At 51.0% G+C, this 22831-nt stretch overlaps 2 protein-coding genes across 2 annotated transcripts in view; one reads left to right on the forward strand and one right to left on the reverse strand.

Annotated features, from left to right (window-relative positions):
- Positions 1-11337, reverse strand: part of SYMPK (symplekin scaffold protein) — a 36237-nt gene extending 24900 nt beyond the window's left edge. The window contains exons 1-8 of the mRNA XM_061174481.1: positions 11259-11337; positions 7207-7330; positions 6996-7061; positions 5637-5690; positions 5469-5542; positions 3658-3784; positions 2772-3021; positions 892-1062 (exon numbers count right to left, since the gene is read on the reverse strand). Of these exons, the coding sequence (XP_061030464.1) occupies positions 892-1062; positions 2772-3021; positions 3658-3784; positions 5469-5542; positions 5637-5690; positions 6996-7061; positions 7207-7311 (847 nt within the window). The 5' untranslated portion in view covers positions 7312-7330; positions 11259-11337. The remainder of the gene's footprint in view (positions 1-891; positions 1063-2771; positions 3022-3657; positions 3785-5468; positions 5543-5636; positions 5691-6995; positions 7062-7206; positions 7331-11258) is intronic.
- Positions 11338-12177: 840 nt separating this feature from the next.
- On the forward strand, positions 12178-18699 carry FOXA3 (forkhead box A3). Its single transcript, XM_061173242.1, has 2 exons — positions 12178-12408; positions 17713-18699. Exons 1-2 carry the CDS (start codon positions 12340-12342, stop codon positions 18697-18699), a joined length of 1056 nt encoding a protein of 351 aa, XP_061029225.1. The 5' UTR covers positions 12178-12339.
- The last annotated feature ends 4132 nt before the right edge of the window (positions 18700-22831 follow it).

A 22831-nucleotide genomic window follows, 5' to 3' on the forward strand; every position in this document is an offset into this window, starting at 1 on the left:
CCGAACTGCCACAACAGTTCATCGTTGGTCCCTGACACCAGAATGACTTTCTAATGTCTAACAATCACCTTGACAAGTAAGCCTCCCCTGTTCCAGAGAGAAAGAGGATGCCTGCAATCTCTCCTGCCCAGCATCCCTTCCCACTTCCTCAGCCAACAACACTCCCATTTTCCTTTGAGGGAACCACCTCGGCTCCATTCTCAGTCCAAGTGGGCAAGAGACTCAGGGCCAGTAAGAACACTGCAATCTCTTGGCCATTGTGACTGGTTCAGAGATAGGCTCACAATATCTTCTTGGCCAATCAGAAACAATGAGCCCTTGGACCTTTGCTGGAATGATTCGGAAGAGACATTCTCTTTCCCATGGGGTTGCCAAGGAGATGGAATGGAAGCCTGTAACAACTGGGGGCCATCTTTGCTACCCCAAGGAAAGAGACACACAAGAGCCAGGAGATGGAGAGGGATTCATGATCTGCACACACTCATGCCTCAACCCCAGACTTTTCAGTTTTCACACATGCACAAAAGCAGAGAAAACAGTATAATGAATCGCCATGTACCCATCAACATTTTGCTGATCTTGGCACATCGATCCTCCCTGCTTTTTGGGGGAGAGAAGGGCAGAGCTGGAGTATTTTAAAGTACTTCACAGACACCAACCAGGTCATTTCACCCACACATACCTCAATATTAAAATCAGCTTTGAACCAAGTTTCTGTCACATGCAACCACCGAAATATACATGTCTAGCCTAGAGAATCCTTCCCTGTGTCCACAACCTACTAGATTGATGATGAATCCCTTATGGGCCCACTACCTAGCTCACATTTCCTCAGAATAGAGGAGCCTGGTCTGTGGACAGGGGAAGGGGAGAAGGAGGGGACCAACTTACCGTGCAGGGTTTCATAGGCCTGAATCACCTCAGACATGAACATGGGCCTCTGGCGGGCAATATTGGCGAGGGAGCCCAGGGCTGTGGTCAGGTTGATGGAGGAGATAGCGGGGTGCACCATGAACTTGAGCAACTGCTCTAAGGCTGCCTTGCCTTCTTCCCACAGCACATCTAATGAGGGAGAGAAGAGAACCAGTTAGTAGGGCCCTTTCTCCCTGGCCTCCAGAGAGAGCAGCCTTTGGGACCAAAAGGAGAAAGATCCTCATACACGGATGGCTGTGAATGGCTGAAAAAACACAGAAAATTTAGTGGTTGATGAGTCTGACTAAAAGACTATTAATGAGTATAAAAATTTAGAGCTGATGCTCAAAGCATGAGCTTGCAATAGTGAAAAAGTAGAAATAATTTAAAATATCCAACTATAAGGAATCTGACTGTCTGAACTACATTGATGTAAAACTTTGAATATGTATATGTCTGTACACACACAGACAAAGAACTCAAAGTTCTTTTTATCACCACGCTCCTTGATCCAGTCACCAAAAGTTAACTCTTAACAACTGTGAAAGATATCTTGACATTTCTTATGCAAAAACATACTGGATGCCACATTATCTGAAATAGTGGAAAAAAAATAGAATGTGATGTAACCATACTATGGAATATTTTGTAGCATCTGAACACGATATTGTTAGGAAAAGATGTAACAAGATAATTTTGTTGAGTTCAAAAGGTTGTCAAGGGACTTCCCTGGTGGCACAGTGGTTAAGAATCCGCCTGCCAATGCAGGGGACACGGGTTCGAGCCCTAGTCTGGGAAGATCCCACATGTCGTGGAGCAACTAAGCCCATGTGCCACAACTACTGAGCCTGTGCTCTAGAGCCCGCAAGCCACAACTACTAAGCCCGCGTGCCACAACTACTGAAGCCTGTGCACCTAGAGCCCATGCTCCGCAACAAGGGAAGCTGCCGCAACGAGAAGCCCGCACACTGCAACGAAGAGTAGCCCCAACTCGACGCAACTAGAGAAAGCCCGCATGCAGCAATGAAGACCCAACGCAGCCAAAAATAACAAATTAATTAATTAATTTAAAAAAAAAGGTTGTCAAACAATATATAAGAAGAGCTAATATTTGTGGAATGCTTACTATGCCAGCCACATTAATTCACCAAATGCTCATACCTACACCCTAAAGTAGATGCCATAATAATGACCCCCAATTTACCAATGAAGAAACAGGATCAGAGAGAATAGGTCAGTTGCTCAATGGTAGAGCAGAGATTCAAACACAAGCCACTACACTCTAATGCCTCTCAGTTGAGAGTATAAAGCATGGCCCTGTTTTCTGTAAAAACAGGGCCAACAGACAGACACAGAAACTATGAATATATACATATAAATATCTTTGCATAGAAAAAGTCTGAAAGAAAACAATACTCTTAGCAGTATTCATCTCTGGTAAGCAGGACTTGGGGAGGGGGTATTTTCCCTTTATACCCCTCTATATTTATTGCTTGACATTTCAGTAATGTGCACGTACTACTTCTATAATTTGCAATTAGAAAAACTGTAAAACTACCTAGTATTTACTACTAAGTGCTCACGACTTCATGGAACCTCCCAACAAACCTGTGAAAGGGATACTACTATCACGTCCGTTTTACAAAAAGAAGATAAAGTTCAGAGAGGAGTAACTTGCCCAAGCTCACATGAGTAAGTGGTAACACTGAGATTTGAACCTAGCATCAGGGCTCTTAAGCACTGTTTTAAACTGACTCCAGAAATGAAAAACCAAGAAAAAAGGGGGTGAAGGGGAGAAGGAGAGGAAGGGAGCCAGTGCAGTGACTGACAAATGGCACCAGCTGATAGGTGGCACTCACTGTATTGGATATAGGGATGGTCACGAGGGATGCGGTCCAGGCTGATGTCGTGCTCCTGGCGTCGGGGCACCTCCGAGTCAGCCATGCGGGGCGACAGGGTGACAATGAGGCTCTCCACAAACTTGATGGCGTGGGTACGGATGCCGTCATTGTCAGAGTCCAACAGCAGGATGATGTCCCCAGCCATGGCAGACACCATATCCCAGCAGGCTTCCTGGAGCTCGCTGATCACCCGTGACTTCACCATCCACTGCGAGTGGGCCAGGGAGGGATGGACAGACGTACAGACAGATGGGGAAAAGACATCAATCACCAACTCCACCAACTCCCAGAGATCCATAAATGATGATGAATACATTCACTGGGGAAATGTTCACTGAGTTACAACTCTGTCTCTGGCCCCATGCTAGGTGATGCTGGGGACAGGACCCAGTGGTGACCAAGCCAGGTCTGGTCCTGCCCTCACGAGGTTCACAGATAATGACAACCCAGAGTGATGAAGACTCAGATCTTAAGGAAGCCAAAGGAACAACAGTGCCAACCTCACAAGGTGGTGGCAGAGATTAAATGGATTCATTCCTTTCATTAATGTTAATGTACATCACACCACAGTGTGGACCTGGCTGGCCCATCTTGGTCACAAAGGAGGTACTCAGGGAATGTTTGTTGAATGCACAAATGAATGCACAGATGGATGGAAGGATGGGTTAATGGCAACTCCCTGACCATTAGACATTAGAACCTCTTTGTTGTCTTTTCCTAAAGATCAACAGCACGTCTTGCTCATAATGAATCTGATCTGACGCTGGTTTTGAACTATAACAGATGACTCTGTAAATGAGACCTGTCAGGCGGGGACAGCCCCAGGCGGGGAGGGAGCTCTTACCTGCAGGGCCACCTTGTAGAGCTGGGTCATGGTGAGGATGGCCTTCTTCACCACATTCACATTCTCATCTCTCAAGAGCATGTTGAGATTTGCGATCAGTTTCAGCAGTAACTCAATGTCTCGCTTGCTAGGGGATGGAGGAAAAAGGGCAAGGTCAAGGTGGTCTTTGGGCAGGTGATGGGAGCCTGGGGTCCACAAGGAAAGGGAAATCAGGGTCAGTGTGTCAGGAGATTGGAACGGAGGTGGGCACTTGTCTTGTTTGCCAGCACAGCTGGAAGCTGAGAACAATGCCCGGCACCTTCAGACAGAGCTGCCCCCGAACGCTGTCTAGGTTGGTCCTGTAACCCCCACTGTTCTTTATTATTAGGGCCCTGCTGTTCACATAAGGGGCAGCAGAGCCAGACAACTGTAAATCTGGATAAGCAACTGTGTCTCATTTAGAATAGTTCCTACCTCAAGGGTTGCTGTGAAAACTGCAACAACACATGTAAAGTTCTTAGAACAGCATAGAAAGCATTCAATAGATACTAACCATTATTACTTTAAAGCACTCTACTTTATGTAATCACTGGTTTTGTTTACTAATTTGTTTACCTAAGTCTGAGGGCTCTGAAAGTGGGGGACCCTTTCTAGTCTGAGTACTAGCAGAGTCTCATTTTTTGTTGAAGGAAAAAATGAAAGGCCTTCAAAAAATATTTATTCAGTGAATGAATAAATTCAATGCTACACCTAGAGCTCAGAATGTGTATTTTCATAACACGTTACAATCTGAATTTAATTATTAAGCTAATCAGTCAAAAATATGAAACTCAGCTGTCAGCTACATGAAGGCAGGAACGATACCTGTTTTTGTTCACTGTTACAGTCCTACAGTCTGACACAAATGCCTGGCACATAGCAGTTATGTGATACGTATCTGTCGAACAAAAAGTTTTTTGGCAAACTCAGAAAACTTACCACAAATTGTCCCAGTAATAATCTATAAAAATTTTGAATCACTAGGTTGTATACCTGAAATTAATATAATATTGTAAATCAACTATACCTTAAAAAAAAAAAAAAAAGGACTAAACTAGTGGTTACCAACAGGGAGAGGGAAGGGAGGAGGGGCAAGATAGGGGTAGGGGGATTAAGAGGTACAAACTACTATGTATAAAATAAATCAACTACAAGGATATATTGTACACCACAGGCAATATAGCCAATATTTTACAATAACTTTAAGTAGAATATAATGTATAAAAAATTTGAATCACTATGTTGTACACCTGAAACTAATATAATATTATAAATCAACTATACCTCAACTGAAAAAAAAAATTCTCCCAGTAAAAGGTGGAGACTGAGAATTTGGGCAATGGTGTTATGGACACGGGTTAAAATCCCAGCACGGCCACATACTGGCTGTGTGACCTTAGGAAACTCACTTCACCTCTCTGAGTCACAGTTCTGTCTTCAGTTAAATGTGCCAAACAAATAATCCAGTGTTATTTTGAGGATCGAATAACAAAGTAGGTAAAGTATTTAGTACAGCAAGGGAAGTAGCTGAAAAATTGTCAGATGCTGTTTACAATTTGAAGGTAGAGCCGATAGTCCTTACTGATGATGCAGATGTGAAGTGTGGGAGAAGTAGAGGAATTGCGGATGAGTCCAAGATTTCGACCTTATTAAACATTTGCTGGGGAATCACTGTGCATGGGAGGGAGAATGGGTCTGAGAAGCAGAGGGCAAGACTCTCAGGGCAGGGCCAGGCGCCAAGGAGGCTGACTCCAGCAGGGGTGCTCCCAGGGGCTCCCTGCACCGCCCCATACCATGCCTCCTCGATGAAGCCGATGACAAACTTGCGCACTTCAATGGACTTGTCTGCTTGGAAAGCGATGATCTCCTGCCAAGGTCAGGAAAAAGGTAAGTCAGAGTTGCACCAGGATCCATTCCCTTATCCCTACACCCACATCCTTTCTCTCCTGTCGGTCACTCACATCCAGGAAGTTGTCCAGTAGTGTGGGATCTTTGTTGATGATCAGTTCCTGGACCTGGAAGGAGATTGGGGATGGGAAGGAGGAACACACGTATAAAACCAGGGTCCAATCAGTGCAGACAGGAACATGTAGGAGAAAACAGCACGGGGGTAGGCAGCAGATAAGCTCAGTTCAAATCCTGGCTCTGCCACTCCTACCATGGCCTGGGCAAGTGGCTTCCCCTGAGTCTCAGTTTGCTCTTCTGTAAAATGGGAATCGTAAACAACAACTTATAGGGCTGTTGTGAGGCTTCAATAATAAGATGCTACAGGGCGCAGGTCCTGGTGGATACTGAGTATGTGTTACAGATGGAGGCTAAAGAAAAGAGGGAAGTGCTGCAGGACTCCTACCTTCCTGAGGCTCACCCAGCAATTCTCTCCACTCTCCTTCTGTTTCTACTCCCCACTCAACTGTCACAATTCATCAGGCATTTTATGACAATGAGAACACATTTTCTGAGGCCCTTGTACCTGCCAGGCTCTTTGGAATAAGCCCTTCCCAAAAACATTCTCACAGAAGCTCACTGCCTATGAACCAAGGCACTGTTGAACAGCCCTGACAACCACTCCACGAGGGAGGCCCCATCAGGACCCCACTCTACTGCTGAGGTGGAATCGACTACCCAAGGCCACATGCTGAACAAGTAGAACTGGGGTCCTCACCCAGGCAACCTGACCTCCCAACCTCTGAACTCCACCTGCCTCCCCAATTCCCCATGCCCTCTTTTGCTTCTGTACAAGCTATTATGCCCTCTGGTCAAGACACTCTCCCTCTCTCACTTGGCCTGGTTCTCTCCTTATCATCCAGGTCTCAGCTCAGACGCCCCTCTTCTAAAAAGCTCTCCCTGACTCCCCACCGCTAGTCTGGGTCAGAAGCTCCCTCTGGGTTCCACACCCCTCTGGGCTCCTCCATCCCATCCCTGCCCACTCCGGGTCCTCACTGTCTAGTGACCTGCACGTCTTCCCCACTGGATAGGACCCTGGCAGAGAGCAAATACGAGGATCAAGAGCATAGAATTTGGAGTCTGAATCCAGCATTCAAGTCCTAGTTCAGCCAGCTGCTAGCAGAGTGACCTTGGGCTAATTTAAGCTCTGAAACTCTGCTTCTTTCTCTATAAAACAGGGAAGAAATTACCCTGCCTCATAGAGTTTTTGTGAGAATTAAATGACAGCGTGGCCGAATAGCACTGAGCACCATGGCAGGCATATCCCAAGTGCTTAACTGTGGACACTAGTGTTATTACCAGTGTCTTCTTTTCCAGAGGTTCCCATCCTGGCTCCCCTTGTCCTGCTTAGCCCAGCATCACCCCCTTCCCCTCACCTGTTTGAGCACTGTGATCTTTGAATCATTGGTGATCAGTGCTGCCTGGTTGAGGAGATCCACCACCTGGAAGGAAGGTGAAAGGCATATGACAGTACTCACCTTGCCAGCCCAGCCCTGACGGCGCTCCCTGCGTTCTGCCACCTAGAGGTGCATGGCCCAAAGACAGGGCCTGTGCCTCCCCACTCCAAACCCCTCTCTCCATACTCACTCTCTCTGATGTGGTCATGCCATCAATGCCCGGCCCCTCCTCTTGTGTGAAAAACTGTGATGCCACGCTCCGGCGAGTGACGCTGTCCCCGCTGCTGCCTGCCATGGCTGCTGCCTGGTACTCCCTGGAGAAGAGGATAGATCAAGCTCTGCACCTTACCTCACTAGCTGCAAAGGGCTCAACCCTCCTTTCTAGCCTGTTGGGTCTTTGTTGGGTCTTTTGAAGCCCCTCCCCCTTCCAGAGTCTGGATCAGACTGTACGTGTCCATGAGGTTGCAACTTGGGGGAGACTGATGTCTCCCAGCTCAGAGGCAGTACCTCATGGAGTACCGAGCCTCACCTCCAGTACTTTACATATAACGGGCTGACCGCAAACACCTGCTGAATGACTGAACAAATGAACACAGAGCAGCCACCTCACTGGTCTCAGTGCCTCCTGTCTCTCCATCAGGGCTGTACTCTGGACTGGACACCAGAGCAAGCTTTCTAAAACATAGCTCTGAGGAGCGCCAGTCAGAGTCCTGTACGTAGTAAGCACTCAATACATCAGAGAAGGCCTAATTAAATTATATTTCTGCCATTTTCTGGATTACTATGGAGTTGTGCTTTAAAAGGCCGGGGGCGGGGGACTATTGGGCATCTGTCCCAAAGTCACACTGGCAAAATTAACAAATAAGAAGGGTATGAATTACAGCACTATTCCTAATAGCAAAAGACTATTATCGGGCTTCCCTGATGGTGCAGTGGTTAAGAATCCGTCTGCCAATGCAGGGGACACGGGTTCGAGCCCTGGTCCGGGAAGATCCCACATGCCATGGAGCAACTAAGCCCGAGCGCCACAACTACTGAGCCTGCGCTCTAGAACCCGCGAGCCACAACTACTGAAGCCCGTGTGCCTAGAGCCTGTGCTCCACAACAAAAGAAGCCACTGCAATGAGAAGCCCTCGCACCGCAACAAAGAGTACCCCCGGTTCACCACAACTAGAGAAAGCCCGCGTGCAGCAACGAAGACACAACGCAGCCAAAAATGAATAAATAAATTTATTAAAAAAAAAAAAAGACTATTATCAACACAAATGTTCTCAAATAGGGAGACTGGCCGAAAAACTATGTGATACATCCACATAATAAAACACTATGTAACTATAAAAAGGAATGAGGGAAGGAAAAAAAAAAAGGAATGAGGAAAATCTCTCTATACACTGATGAACAGTAGGCTCTAGCATATTTTAAGTAAAAGCAAGTAAGGTGAAGACAATGTTTACTGTATGCTCCCTTTTTACAAAAGAAAGGAAAATATGTGTATATGTTAAAAAAAGAAAAAAAAAAAATGAAAGGAGAAACCAAAAAGTAGGAAAGGGAGAATATAGTTAAAAAAAAAAAAAAAGATGGATCTCAATGTATTATCATCATGAAAAGATGACAGTGACAGCCTGTTGCATCACAGAAGAATGTATACAATTCAACTGACTTCTGTCAAGTTTGTGTGTGTATACACAGAATGACCCGAGGCAAGAAACAGCTGGGTCTCAGCTGCCTCTTCTGTCAAACAGGGATGGTAGCAGTGTTTCCCTCTCAGGACGATTTTGAGGAGTAGATTAGTTTCAGAAGGCTACTGCATAAACTGTTAACAATAATTTGAGGAGGGTGAAAAAGGTGCATCTTTTAAAAGAGATTTACTGCACACAGTAGTTTATTCAACAGGTATCTGCTGAATGAATGACTATCCAACAACCTCCTTCCTAGTCTCCCTGCTGCCTGTCATCCCCACATCCTGCTCAGAGTCAGAGCCAACTCCTCACCAAGGCCTAGAAGACCTTATGTGATCTGGTCCCTTCTACTTCTGCCCTCATTTCCCTCTCGGCTCTCCCTGCTCCAGCAACACCGGCCTCCTTGTCATCATGCCAATCATACCCCTTCCTCCAAGCCTTCTCCTCCAAGGGCTTCTCTTCTTTCTGCCTGGGATACCCCTCCCCTCAGAGACTGGCACAACTCCCTCCCTCCTTATTTCCTTCAGGTCTCAACTCAAATATCCCAGCAGTGAGGTCTTCTCTGACCATCCCATTTCAAATTTCCATTTCCTCTCCGTCCCCATCTGTGTTGCTTTATTTTTCTCCGTGGCATTTATTATCAACACACTACATATTTATAAGCTCCATGAGGGCAGAGATGTGTGTGTGTGTGTGTGTGTGTGTTCACTTTCTCTATCCCCAGCACAGAACAGAGCTTGGCACCTAGTAAGTATTCAATAAAAATCTCCTGCGTGAATGCCAAAGGGCTTCAACAATCACTGGGCTTAGTATCCCTACCCTTTGGCTCTAGAATGCTTGAAAAATAACAGCTAATATTTTTTGAACATTTAATATGTGCTGGGCACAATTCTAACACACACAGTAACTTATTTAAACCTCACAACACCAACTCTTTGAAGTAAGTACTGTGTTTTTTTTTTAATGGGGGTATAGTTGTTTTACAATGTTGCATCAGTTTCTACTGTACAGCGAAGTGAAGTGGAGTTCCCTGTGCTATACAGCAGGTTCTCATTAGTTATCTATTTTATACCTATTACTGTGTATATGTCAATCCCAATCTCCCAATTCATCCCACCCCCCCGTCCCCCCGACTTGGTGTCCATACGTTTGTTCTCTGCATCTGTGTCTCTATTTCTGCCTTGCAAACAGGTTCATCTGTACCATTTTTCTAGATTCCAAGCTAAGTACTATTTTTAATTTCCATTTTACAGATGAGGAAATTTGAAGTCCAAGGAGGTAAAGTCACTTGATCAAAGGCTCACAACCTGTAAGATGTAGACCTAGCAGGATGGCTGCAGAATCCAGCCTTCTCACTGCTGTGCTGGACTGCCTCTCTAAAGGAACTGCTTCCCCCTGCTAGGTCCGTTCCCAACAATCCAGTATACTGCTGTTTCCCATCAGAACACAGTGAACTTTTTCACGATGAACCTTTCACATTGATCTACCTAAACTTTTTACCATGTTCTTCCTCTTCCACTTCTTGGTTTCTTTCTTTATTTTTTAAACGTTATATACATATTTCCTTTTCTTCTGTAAAAAGGGAGCGTATGATAAACACTGTCTTTCATTTCGCTTTTCACTTAATATATGCTGGAGCCCACTCTATATTTCATTCCTTTTTTGCCCCCCTTCCCTCATTCCTTTTTACAGCTGCATGATATTTTATTATGTGGCTGTTATCTGTGTTTCTCCTCTGCCAGTCTCCCTACTAAAGAACATCTGGGGTGTTTGTAGTCTTTTGCTATTACCAACAATCATTGGTTCCCCTTCCCTCCCGGTCCCACCGCCCCACTCCCACCTGGGAATATGACGACTCCCCGCATATACACAGAGTGGCCCCACGAAAATCTTTCATCATTCAACGAACATTAACTGGGAGTTTTCGGCGTGACCGCGCTGTGCTGGGAAACACGTCGGTGACCAACACACACCTCCCCGCCTCCATGGAGCTCATGGTCACAGACATAACTAAAGAGCCACACAAATAAAGGTCCAATAACAAATGAGACCCCCCCCCCCCGCCAAGTGACATGAAGGAAAGGCACAGGAACCTATAAGAGCGTTTAAGAGGCGGACTTCGGGACGGAGAGCGGGAAAGGAGGGCTTCGCAGAGGAAGTGACGTTGGTGCCGAGACCCGAAAAATGAATGGGAGTCAGCCAGGCGGAATGAGTAAAAGGATGTTGCAAACATAGGGGACGGCATGTGCAAAAAGCCTGAGGCGGGAAGGCGTATGGCGAGTCTCAGGAACCGAAAGGCCAGTGCAGCTGTGCGACGTGAGGAACGAGCAAAGAGGCAGAGCTGAGGCCGGCGGGGCGGACGCGCCTTGGGGGCCACGTTGGAACTTTGCCCTGAGGGCACTGGGGAGCCACGGGAGGGTCCAGAACTGGGGAAGAAACTGGGGTCCCAAGCGTCACTGCTCCCTTCCCCTCTCAGCGTCCCCACTCCCCCCGGCAGCGCCCCTGCCCTTTCAGGGTCCTTCCTCCCTTCGTCCCCGGGCCCCCACGCCGCCCCCCCTCTCACCGCGGCTCAGGCCTCCGTCCCCCTCGCGCCCCCTCAGCAGCGCCTCTCCACAGACACCGCCGCCATCTTCCGCTCGCCGCCGTGACACTGCGCACGCGCCGTGCACGGAGGGTCGCTGGGAAATGGAGTCCACTCTGCGGCAGTACCCCGCCCCTACCTTCTGCCGCGCGACCGGCCTTCCGCTCTCCGCCCCCTACGACGCCGGGGCAGCCCTTCATTTCCGGCTTTCGGGAGCCATGCCTCCTGGGAAATGTAGTCCTTTGACGGGGTCCGGAAGGAAAGGGGGATAGAGGCTTCTGGGAAATGGAGTTCACAGTAGTTCTGGGTCCCTGGACGGCAGGTGTTAGAGAGAGTGGAGAGTCCGGGAGGCGAAGCTCCTAGGTCTGGAAGGTGGTCTGTTTCCTCAGCGGGGTCTGAGCAGAGGCCTCGATCCCCTCAACCCTTGGTCCTGACCATTTACACAGTATGGAGCATTTCCAGCTATCAGAAACTTCAGTCTTCCAGTCCGTCCAATGGGAAATGTGGTTTCGAGGAGCTCCTACAGGTTCTTATAGTAACACATCGGGACCCCTGGAGACCACTCGGCTCTGAGCCTCCTTTCCTCCGCGGCAGTCTTGCTGGGCTCTGGCTGTTCGCCTGCTCCTGTCGAGATGAGGAAACCCCCTGGATAGAAGGGCCCTAGAGTTCTGCCCTCGAGGCTTTTAGTATCAGCAATGTCTTCCACCTGTAGCTCCTCACTCGTCAGCCATCTCCAGCTCTCGCGTCCCTGGGCTGCGGCCCCCGGCGCCTGAGGTCTGTCTCCTCGCAATCCCGCAGGGGGCGCCCCAGTCCGGGCGCACCGCCCTCGGGGAGGCGGGAGGGGAGCCCAGGGCGGGCGAGGGCGAGGGCGAGGGCGGGGGGGCGGGGGGGTGTCCCGGCTATAAAGCGTGGCCGCCTCCCGCGGCGCCCGGGAAGGCTGGGACCCTGGGCGGTCGGACAGACGGGCGCCGGTCGGAACTCAGGCCGTGCCGGCTGAGAGATCCGAAGCGCTTGGTTCCCCCCCGGGCCGGAGCGGGGGCGGGTGGGGGCGCAGGCCCGGGGGATGCTGGGCTCGGTGAAGATGGAGGCCCATGACCTGGCCGAGTGGAGCTACTACCCGGAGGCGGGCGAGGTGTGTCCTCGGGGATGGCGGAGCGGGAAGGGGGTGGGGGCAGGAATCAGGGTGCGGGCCTAAATGAGGGCAAGGACCGGGGTGTGGACTCAAGTGGGGGCTCCAAATAGAATTGGGGAGCGGAGGAACTAGAGACACGGTAACCAGGTGTAGGAGTCAGGGACGGGGGACAATGCATGGGAGCGCGGTTTAGGCAGGCTAGTCAGAGTGAGGGCTTAAACGGGAGTCAGGAAGATTTAGGCAAGGGTCAAGTCATAGCTTAAATGTGAGGGCTGAGTGTCAGGCACCCAAAGTACAAGGAATTAAAATTAACAGACCAAAGATAAGACTCAGAACTCCGGGATACGGATAGAGCTGGGGGATTAGGAAATGGGGTTCAAAACTGGGGAAAATATAAGGGACTAAGAGATCAGAGGGAGAGGGAGGTCACCATTAAGGGAAATCTGAGCTGGGAGCTCAAGGCTAGAAATTAGTGTTAAAGATGGGGGTCTGGGGTAGAAATAAGAATTGGGGTTCCGGGATAAGGATTGGGGCTGCGACTACGTCAAAATCAGAAATGGGGGCTGGTGCTCGGGTATAAGAGATGAAGGTGATCAGAGATGAAGCTTGGTCTGGGGAGTGTGAAATAACAGGTGATTTAAGAGTTGGGGCTCGGAGAGATAGGGGTCAGAGTCGGGATCCTGAGATCAGGGCATGTCGGCAACAGCATTGGCAGTGGAGGGGTCGGTCTCCACCCCAGCCCCCCATCCCTACTAATGACCCTCACCCCTCCCAGCTGAACTTCAGTGGTTTAATTGTTATCAGAGACCCTCAGCAGGGATTCTCCTTGTTGGAGTCTGGAGGGTTTCAGATTTCGCACCCCCCATCCCCGCCCCCACTCCACCTTCCAGCAATCTCCACTAATTGCTAATGTCCTCACCAGTCCCATCTCAGACAAGATTTCCCTGGAGTAGGGGGCAGGGATGTATCTTAATTCGCTCACCCTAGCCGCCGGGAAGTCCCTCCCCAGGTCTAACTCCCATTCCTCTTGCTGCAAGGACTCCTTCTCCTGAGCGTGTTCTCTCCCTAGTCAACATTGTGAAGTGGAGGGGTCCTAGTCAGAGGGTTATGGGGGTCTGGATACCTGGGTTTCTGATGGAAGGGGACTGTGGGCTTGAGGTGGGGTATGGGACTGGAATGGTTGAGTTCTCCAAAGAGACCAAGATCTGGGGTTTACAGGGGCCCCAGAGTGCCTGAGTCCTGGGTCTGGGGTTTGAAGCTGTAGGGTGAGACTCCTGGATACCCAGGCCTACGGGGCTTGGCAAGGTGCCCAGGAGGGGCCAGTCCTGGGGCTGTGGAGGTGTGAGGTGCACGTGGGGTGGTGCAGGGAAGGGATTGGGAGTGTTGAGAGGTGGAGCCTGGGCAGCTGGAGATGTCAGTTATATGTGGGGAAGGCAGAGACCAGGTTGGAGGTGGAGACTCCCAGGTATTGGGGGATCCCGGCTGAACCCCCCACATAGTTCAGAGTCTGGGGACCTCATTTAAGGGTACCAACTACAAATCAGTGTTTTGGAGGCATATCTTAAGAAGTAAATTGCGGGGGTCTAGGCTGAAGGAGTCATTATTCGGGGCAAAACCTTACGTTTAGTAGGGGACAATTTGTGTGGAAATTGTCTCTGAAATTGAGGGACAGTCTAGAGATAGTCAGCATTTGGGGGCATATTTTGGAAGAGTTGATATATAGGGGGCTGGAAATGGACATACTGTGTGAGGGTCTCCTCAGCTTTCCCATCAACTGAACGACCTCCTCCCCCTGGGTCAGAACAATGTGGGGAGAAACATCTGCACTCACTCAGCAACTGAGAACTGAAGGGGCCCCCAGACTGCTTCTTGCCCACCACCCCCTCCTGCTGGGGTGATGTTGACCTCCCCAGGCTGGCTCCCTGTCTGGAAGGAAACTGGAAAGTTATTGCCCTAAGGCATCCCCACTGGCCTCTGGTTCTCACAGATCAGCTGGTCCAACTGCTTCCCAATTTTAGAGGTGGAAAACCTGAAGCCTCTTGGCGTGTGGGGGGAGCCGCTTGAGGTCCTAGGCTGGGACCAGGGTTAGAAAGTAGCTTGTAGCTTCACACTGCCTCCTTCTTCTCCCTGTCACACCCTCCTCCAGAGACAATAAGGAAATGAAAGGGGAGAAATTCCAGCCTCCTGGGGTGGGCGTGCAGGTCCCCTGAGGGCTTCCCCCCAATCTCAGCCCCGCCCTCGCTGGGCAGATCCGGTTCAGACCCGGACACTGGGGGTTCATCCCAGCCCCAGGCATGTGAAAGCCTAGGGTGGATTAGGGCAGCTGGAGTGCTTGAGGTCAGACCTCAAGGAGGACTTCCGGGTGGATGGGGAGCCAGAAGAGGAGGGCTCTGGGGTCCCAGTCTGTCTTCCTCTGTGATACAGGAGAGTCTGACTGAGTTGGAGAAATGTAGGGGGTTGTAGAGGGATTTAGGACCTCTCTGTGGATCCCCCTGAGTCCATCGCCTTCTCCCCTCTCTCTGAAGGACCCTCTTCCCTTACTCTTAGGGAGGGGCGAGAACCAGCCAACCCGGGGCGGGGTGGGGGGAGACCAGTGCGTGGGGGAGGGGAGTAGCTGTGGCTCCAATTTCAATGTGAGACTTCTGGGGAGATGGTGGTGCTGAAGGGGAAAGAAAGAACAGGGTGGGAGAGGAGTGGGGTAGAGAGAGACAGAGAGAGTGCCAAGGCAGGGAGAAAGAGATGCGAGAGATGAGGGGGGACAAAGGGAGAGAGAGATGGGGTATGGGAGAGTCACAAGGAAAGAAAGGCAGAGGGAGGGGAGATGAGGGAGAGAAAGACAAGGAGAGAGAGAGACAGGGAGAGATAAAGGGAGAGAGCGTGGGGAGGGGAGAGAGACACGTGGGGAGGGGGTGAGGGAAGGAGTATAGAGGTACTGAGACAGGGAAGGAGATGGACAGATACACACAGAGCCACAGGGAGATTCAGCGTCATAGGAGAAAAGAACTACCTGGACAGTCATGTGAAAGAGAGAGGGGAGAGTTTCTCTACTAGAACGCAGACCTGGGTTGGTTACCACCTGCCCCTGACTCCCTGAGTGACCCTGGCATTTCCCTTTTCTCTCTGGACCTTTGGACGTGCAGACACTTAAGTGACAAGGGAATGAGATGGGACACACTGATTCATAGCAGAGGTGGCTCCCACCAGAGCTATAGCACCGCCCCCAGTGCCATGAGACCACCCTCCCTCAGGGGGAGGGAGCGGGGCAGACAGGCAGATGGAAGATTGACAGAGAAAGGATGGAAGACAGGGGATGAAAGTGGTAAATGCACACAGAAAGAGAAATCACCATCCACCATGCTTCCTATTTTCCTTGCTTATCTTGTTCACTTCCTGCTAGACTGACAGCTCCCTGAGGGCAGGCATTTCAGTCTGTCTTGGTCACTGCTTTTATAGCTTGATCCAGAACACCGATCTGGAGCCAGACTGCCTGGATTCAGAATCCCCGTTCTTTTCCTTCCTTGTTGTGTGACCCCTGGACAACCTCTCTGATCCTCAGCTTGCTCAGCTGTAAAATGGGTGTCATGATAGTGCCTCCCCCATAGTGTGGTTGTAAAGATGAAAGCGGACCTTTGCTGTGAAGTGCCTGGAGCAGTGCCGGCACAGAGTAGGCCAAGAAATATTGAATAATTGAGAGACTATATAGTTACTTACAGAGACATAGCAATGTCTACTGTATTTCATTGAGCTAAGAGGCACATTTTCCCCCCATTTGAACATATCTGAAAATGGAATGGGTTTTACAGTCAATGGTATCTAGGGATTATGATTGACAGTGTTTTTTCCCATTCTTATTGATACTTAAAATAATACTGCAGCTTACGAAGTGATGTCTTAGATTTGATGGTATATAATAAACAGACGACATATATTAGGTAGAAATATGTGAGTTCTGATTTTCAAATGCTTTTGACCTATAAAAAGTGTAATTGTATAACCTAAAAGATGATGGCCAGATGGACAGAGAGTACACATATAGGGACTTCCCTGGCAGTCCAGTGGTTAAGACTTCGCCTTCCAACGCAGGGGGTGCGGGTTCGATCCCTGGCGGGGGAGCTGAGATCCCACGTGCCTCGCAACCAAAAAACCAAAACATAAAACAGAAGCAATATTGTAAGAAATTCAATAAAGACTTTAAAAATGGTCCACATCAAAAAAAAAAGTACACATATAGATTCCATTATTAGATAAATCGGCAGTTCTTGATTTTTCTTTTTTTTTTTTTTTTTGTCTCAGGACCTCTTAACACTCTTAAAGTTATTATTTTGCCTGTGTTGGGTCTTCCTTGCTGCGCGCGGGCTTTCTCTAGTCGCGGTGAGCAGGGGCTACTCTTCGTTGCGGCGCGTGGGCTTCTCATTGCGGTGGCTTCTTTTGTTGCGGAGCACGGGCTTCAGTAGTTGCGGCACATGGGCTCAGTAGTTGTGGCTCGCAGGCTCTAGAGCGCAGGCTCAGTAGTTGTGGCGCATGAGCTTAGCTGCTCTGCGGCACGTGGGATCTTCCCAGACCAGGGCTCGAACCCGTGTCCCCTGCATTAGCAGGCAGATTCTTAACCACTGCGCCACCAGGGAAGTCCACACGCTTAAAATTATTGAGGACCCCAAACAGTTTTTATTGATCGGGGTTATATTGATTGTTAACAGCATTCAAAATTAAAACTGAGGCGTTTTAAAAATAGGCATTAATTCATTTAAAAATAGCAACAATGTGTTAGTATAAGCAATGCATTTTTATTAAAATAACTATTTCAAAACATTTAGTGAGAGGAGTGGCACACTTACATTTTTGCAGATCTCTTTAGTGTCTGGTTCAGTAGAAGACAGCTGCATTTTCCTAGCTGCTTCTACATTTGGTCTATTGCAATATCACCTGTCATGTGGCCTCTGGAAAACTCTACTGTACGCTCATGAAGGAAAGAGAGTGAAAAAGGCTAGTCATATCTTATATCTTTCATTATATGAAAATAGTTTTGACCTCATGGATACCCTAAAAGAGTCTTGGAGACTCCCCAGGGTGTCCTGGACCACACTTTGAGAATCATTTAAAGCGTGAGCTTCAGTATATGGGAGCGTGGGGGGATGGGGTCAGGGAGGGAGGTGCATGAGGAGGGGGGAAAGAGAGAGACTTCGACAGCTGTTTACAGAGGAGGCAAGACAGACAGACAGATGGACACACAATGGGTCCAGTGACCCTTTGCTTACCAACAGAGTAGAGACTCACCACTCGCCGTTTCTCTTTCTTTCTCGATAGGTCTACTCTCCGGTGACCCCAGTACCCACCATGGCCCCCCTCAACTCCTACATGACCCTGAACCCTCTGAGCTCTCCCTACCCCCCGGGGGGGCTCCCTGCCTCCCCACTGCCCACTGGACCCCTGGCGCCCCCAGCGCCCACAGCACCCCTGGGGCCCACCTTCCCAGGCCTGGGTGCCAGCGGTGGTGGCAGCAGCAGCTCAGGGTATGGGGGCCCGGGACCGGGGCTGGTGCATGGGAAGGAGATGCCGAAAGGGTACCGGCGGCCTTTGGCACATGCCAAGCCGCCATATTCCTACATCTCGCTCATCACCATGGCCATCCAGCAGGCGCCGGGCAAGATGCTGACCCTGAGCGAGATCTACCAGTGGATCATGGACCTCTTCCCCTACTACCGGGAGAACCAGCAGCGCTGGCAGAACTCCATCCGCCACTCGCTCTCTTTCAACGACTGCTTCGTCAAGGTGGCGCGCTCTCCAGACAAGCCGGGCAAGGGTTCCTACTGGGCCCTGCACCCCAGCTCAGGTAACATGTTTGAGAATGGCTGCTACCTGCGCCGCCAGAAGCGCTTCAAGCTGGAGGAGAAGGTGAAGAAAGGGGGCGGCGGGACCTCCGCCTCCAGGAACAGTGCGGGGTCAGCCTCGTCGACCACCACCCCCGCTGCCACAGTCGCCTCTCCGCCGCAGGCCCAGCCTCCAGCCCCCGAACCTGAGGCCCAGGGTGGGGAAGATGTGGGGACTCTGGACTGTGGCTCACCCCCTTCCTCCACACCCTACTTCACTGGTCTGGAGCTCCCGGGGGAGCTGAAGCTGGATGCACCCTACAACTTCAACCACCCTTTCTCCATCAACAACCTGATGTCGGAACAGACACCACCAGCACCTCCCAAACTGGACGTGGGATTTGGGGGCTACGGGGCGGAGGGTGGGGAGCCTGGGATCTACTACCAGGGCCTCTATTCCCGCTCTCTGCTTAACGCGTCCTAGCAGGGGGGTGGGGGCGTGGTGGGTGGGGTATGGCGGTAGCTCACACCGTCAGGCTCTCGGGGCCTGATCCTCCTGGGGACACCTTGCTTGTCCTGTCAGTTAACATCCTGGCTGGTCTGTTACTCACTGCGGTGACTGCCATCTCTGTGGGCATTGTGTTGATCCACTGGCTACTGTGATAACTGCCATTGACATCTTGGTGGGCCCGTTGAGTACTGTGAAGACTGCCATGTTGATTGATGTTATTGGTTGATCTATTGGGTATTCTGATGGCCACCGTCTGGGATGACATCTTGGTTGGCCCTTTGGGTGCCGTGATGCACATCCCCTTGGCTGATCCTTTGGACGTGATGGTGACGCTGGCCCACTGGGTGCTGTGATGGCCACCATCTTGACTGGCTGACATAACCAGTGTACCACTGTGCATCATGGTGGCCACCAACAGCCCCTGTGCTGGCCATGTCATCACTGTCTCTGGTGTGAGTTGAGTGAGGGATGGAGATGAGGATACTCCTCGGTTTTTTTCTGGAGCCCATCCCCCGCTCCGGTCCAGGAGAGACCAGAAAGGACTGGTTAGGGTGTGGGGAATTTCTACTGAAGTCTGGTTCTTGCCTGGGAAGCGGGATACTGGCTGTGTATGACCATTAAAGGCACCATTTCTGCCTCTTATTGCATGTCTCTTTTCCTTGGCGAGTGGGCCCTGTGAGGCTTGAACACCTGAATTGCTGTCCCCTGTCCCCTCTCCTTCCTGCCCCCAAGAGCTGGCTGCCTCTGGGGGAAGGGCTGGGGGAGGCATCGACCTGACCTTTGGCTCTTTGCTGTCCCTGACCCCAAGGACAGTTTGCTCACAGATAGCAGCCCCTGCAGCAGTGGGGCCAGGGCAGCAGGAGGAGGTGGCTCTGCAGTGACGAAGGCCATCTCCCTACCCCCACTCTCCAGACACATGCCTCTAGCGCCGGGGTTCAGGGAGCCCAGGGGCTGCTCGATTTTTGGTTAAGCTAGGGAGGAGGAGAAGGGACAAACAGGGTGCTAATTGAAGGAGACAGGGTATGTGTTAATCTGTTTGCATGTGTGCGCGTGCGTGCGCCTGTGCCTCTGTGGGTCATAGGATATCACTTCGGCCATTGCAGGGTGTTCTCTATTGTTTGTATCCCTCAACTGTGTGAGTTTGTATGTCTGTTCCTCCCCTGGGTATGTGTTTACTGTCGGTGTCTCGGGATATCAGACTCGTGTGCGTGTTTCCTTTATTGTTTTGTGTGTGTGCTTCTCTTATACACCTATCCCTGGGACGCTCTGGGTCTCACTCTGTTGGATGTGTGTCTCTGTATGTCCATTTGTCTACATACCTGCTGCCTTAAAGAGTCTACGTGTGACTACGTCGGCGTTGTGGGTCATTTTGTGTTTCGTGTGTATGTCTGGGAATCAGCATGTGTCTGTACTTTTTTAAAAAAAGTATGTCCGTGTTTGTGTATTATGCCTGTCTTTGCTGTGTGCCTGTGACTGCTGTGGCTGTGTGTGTGCGTGTGTTGACTGGCCCTGGTGTGTCTGTCTCTTTCACGTGCAGGTGTGTGGGAAAGGAGCTGGGTCCTCCTTCGGGTGCTGGGGGCTTCTGGGAGCCTCTGGGTTTGGGGTCTGGGTGTTTGTATTCCTCCAGGTCTCTGCCTGGGCTCTGAGTCTGATATCTGTGGCTCAGAGGCTCCGAGGGATGGCTCTGTGAAACACAACTGTGTTCCTCATGCCCGTCATTTCACAGAGTGGAAACAGAGACACAGAATGGGAAGGGACTGGGCCAAGGTCATTCCGCCAGGCTGGAGCGGGTGTGTTTTCCTTAGTTTGCGTTTGTCTTACTTGGTTGTTGGCTCTCTAGCCACTCATTCATTTAGTCAGTCAGTCATTCAGAGACCAAAGGCTGTCTCTTTATGCGCACGTGCACGTATGTGTGTGTGTGTGTGTGTGAGAGAGAGAGACAGACAGACAGACAGAGGCAGAGAGAGGGAGCGGCGGAGGGGGAGAGATGTTTCTCCCAGTTCCTGTGTGTCCATCTTTCTCTGTTTCTTAGTGTCATCTATGTCCCTACCTCTCTCTGTGCCTTTATCTCTGTCCCTTGGTTTATGGGAAAATGCTCGCTCATCCTCTGTGCCTCTGTCTCTCATATTCTCTGCCTTGCTCTCTCTCTTCATCCTCTCCGTTGCTTCGACTCCGTCCTCCCTCTCTCCGGGCCTCTGGATCGCTCCCTCCTTCCCTTGGGGGCTCTGGGTCTTCCTCTCTTGGGGTCCGCCTCCCCCCACTCCTTTGGCTCTCTGGCCTCTCTCCTCCTCCTCCGGTCTCTCTCTCCCAGCTCCCTGAGTTTCCGCCTCTACCTGCCACCTCGCAGGCCAGGCCCTCTATTTCTGTCACCGTGCCCGCCCTGCCGGCTGCGTGTCACCCCCTCCCCCGCCCCCTGCCGTGCTGGCTCCCAGTCAGCCGTCCCACCAGCCTCGCTGTCCTGGGCAGGCTGGGGAATTCCTCCTGGTTCCTGGAAAAAACAACTGGTGTCGAGAGAAAGGCCCTCAGTCTCCCTGGGTGCCCACCCCCCTCCCTCGGGCCTGGGGGTCTCTCCCAGAGTCAGGCCGGCCCGAGGCAGGAAGCCCTGCGGTTTCTGGCTTCTCCCAGGCGGCCTCCGGATCTGGCCCCCGCCCCCCGGCCAACAGCCCAAATATTATTCCGCAGGAGGAGTCGGTGGCAGCGGGAGGAGGCCCAGGCTGAAAGAGGCTTTCAGGGCAGCCAGGCCTGGGGCTTCCTGTCCCCAGGCTCAGGCCTCAGGCCGCCCCAGTGGGGACCTCAGGTGGCCGGAGGGGCGGGTGTTGTTGTAGGGTCCTGGGGGGGAGGGTGGGGCCATCCGTCAGGGTGTCTGGTGGCCACCGGCTCGGCTGGCGTGGGCAGGTGTGACCCCTACCCCAGGGACAGCCGGCTGGTGGCCAGCAATGGAAAAGTACCACAGTCAGACATGGGACGCATGGACAGACATGAGGACGCTAGGGATCAGGGATGGAGGGATAGCCATGGGGACACAGAGAAGCCTGGGCTGGGACAGATGGACCTGGGCACGGCTTGTGGGCTTTAGGTGACATAGTCCAAGGGAGGGGCCGTGAGTGGGGAAACAGAGGCCAAGGCAGGGTCACCCCTGTGGGCACAAGACATGAGATGATGATGATGAAAATAATAATAATAATAATAATAACAACAGCTACTAGGGCTTACCATGTGTCTGGCATTATGTAAGCACCTTACAGAATCGATAGACCCAATCCTTCCCACCACCCATTTTATTACTGGGGAAAGTGAGGCATGAAGAAATGAAGTGACTTGCCCAAGGTCACACAGGTAGTGAGTGGGGAGCTAGGACTTGAACCCAGGCCCAGAGCCAGTGCCCTTAACCAGGACGCTATTCTAGAGCATAGGAGGGGCAACAGCTCCACAGAAGGGCCCTGGGGTCCCAAGCCCTCCCTCACGGTCACCGCCACTCACACCCTGCTCCTGGAGGCCGAGGGGGCACCCCAGAAGCCAGCAGCCAGGGAGGTTTATGAGTCTCTGTCAGTGTCAAGGTGTTTGCAGGCTTCTGTGTTACTCCATGATTTGTCTGATCAGTGTGTGAGTGTGTGTTGTGTGTGCCTGTATGTCTCTGTGTCAGTGTCTTCTCACTGGGTTTCTGTAGGTGTTGCAGTGCTGTGTCACTGGGTATGCATGTATGTCACTGTTCTATCATTGTCTGCTCTGTGTCTGTCACTGTGTCCTCTGTCCTTGTGTTTTGTTGCTGTGTCTCTAAGCCTAACACTATGTTTGCCCATCATTGTGTCCTGGTCTCTGTCACTGTGTCTATTACAGTGTGTCTCTGTCACTGGCTTCTGTGGGTCTGTTTATGTCTCAGACACTCTGGGTCTGCCTATATCTGTCCCTGTGTGTCACCGTGTCTGTCCCCCTATGTGTCACCATCTACCCAGGTGTCACCGTGTGTGTTACTCACCACCCAGGCCACAGGTGGGCGTGTCGGGCCCACTGGTGCCCAGAGCTGGGGCCCAGCCCATCCCACCCTCACTCTGCCATGGGCCAGGCTGAGCGCCTGTTTGCAATGACTGCCTCAGGTAAACACCAA

This window comes from Eubalaena glacialis, chromosome 18 (assembly GCF_028564815.1).
Source record: "Eubalaena glacialis isolate mEubGla1 chromosome 18, mEubGla1.1.hap2.+ XY, whole genome shotgun sequence".
Lineage (NCBI taxonomy): Eukaryota > Metazoa > Chordata > Mammalia > Artiodactyla > Balaenidae > Eubalaena > Eubalaena glacialis.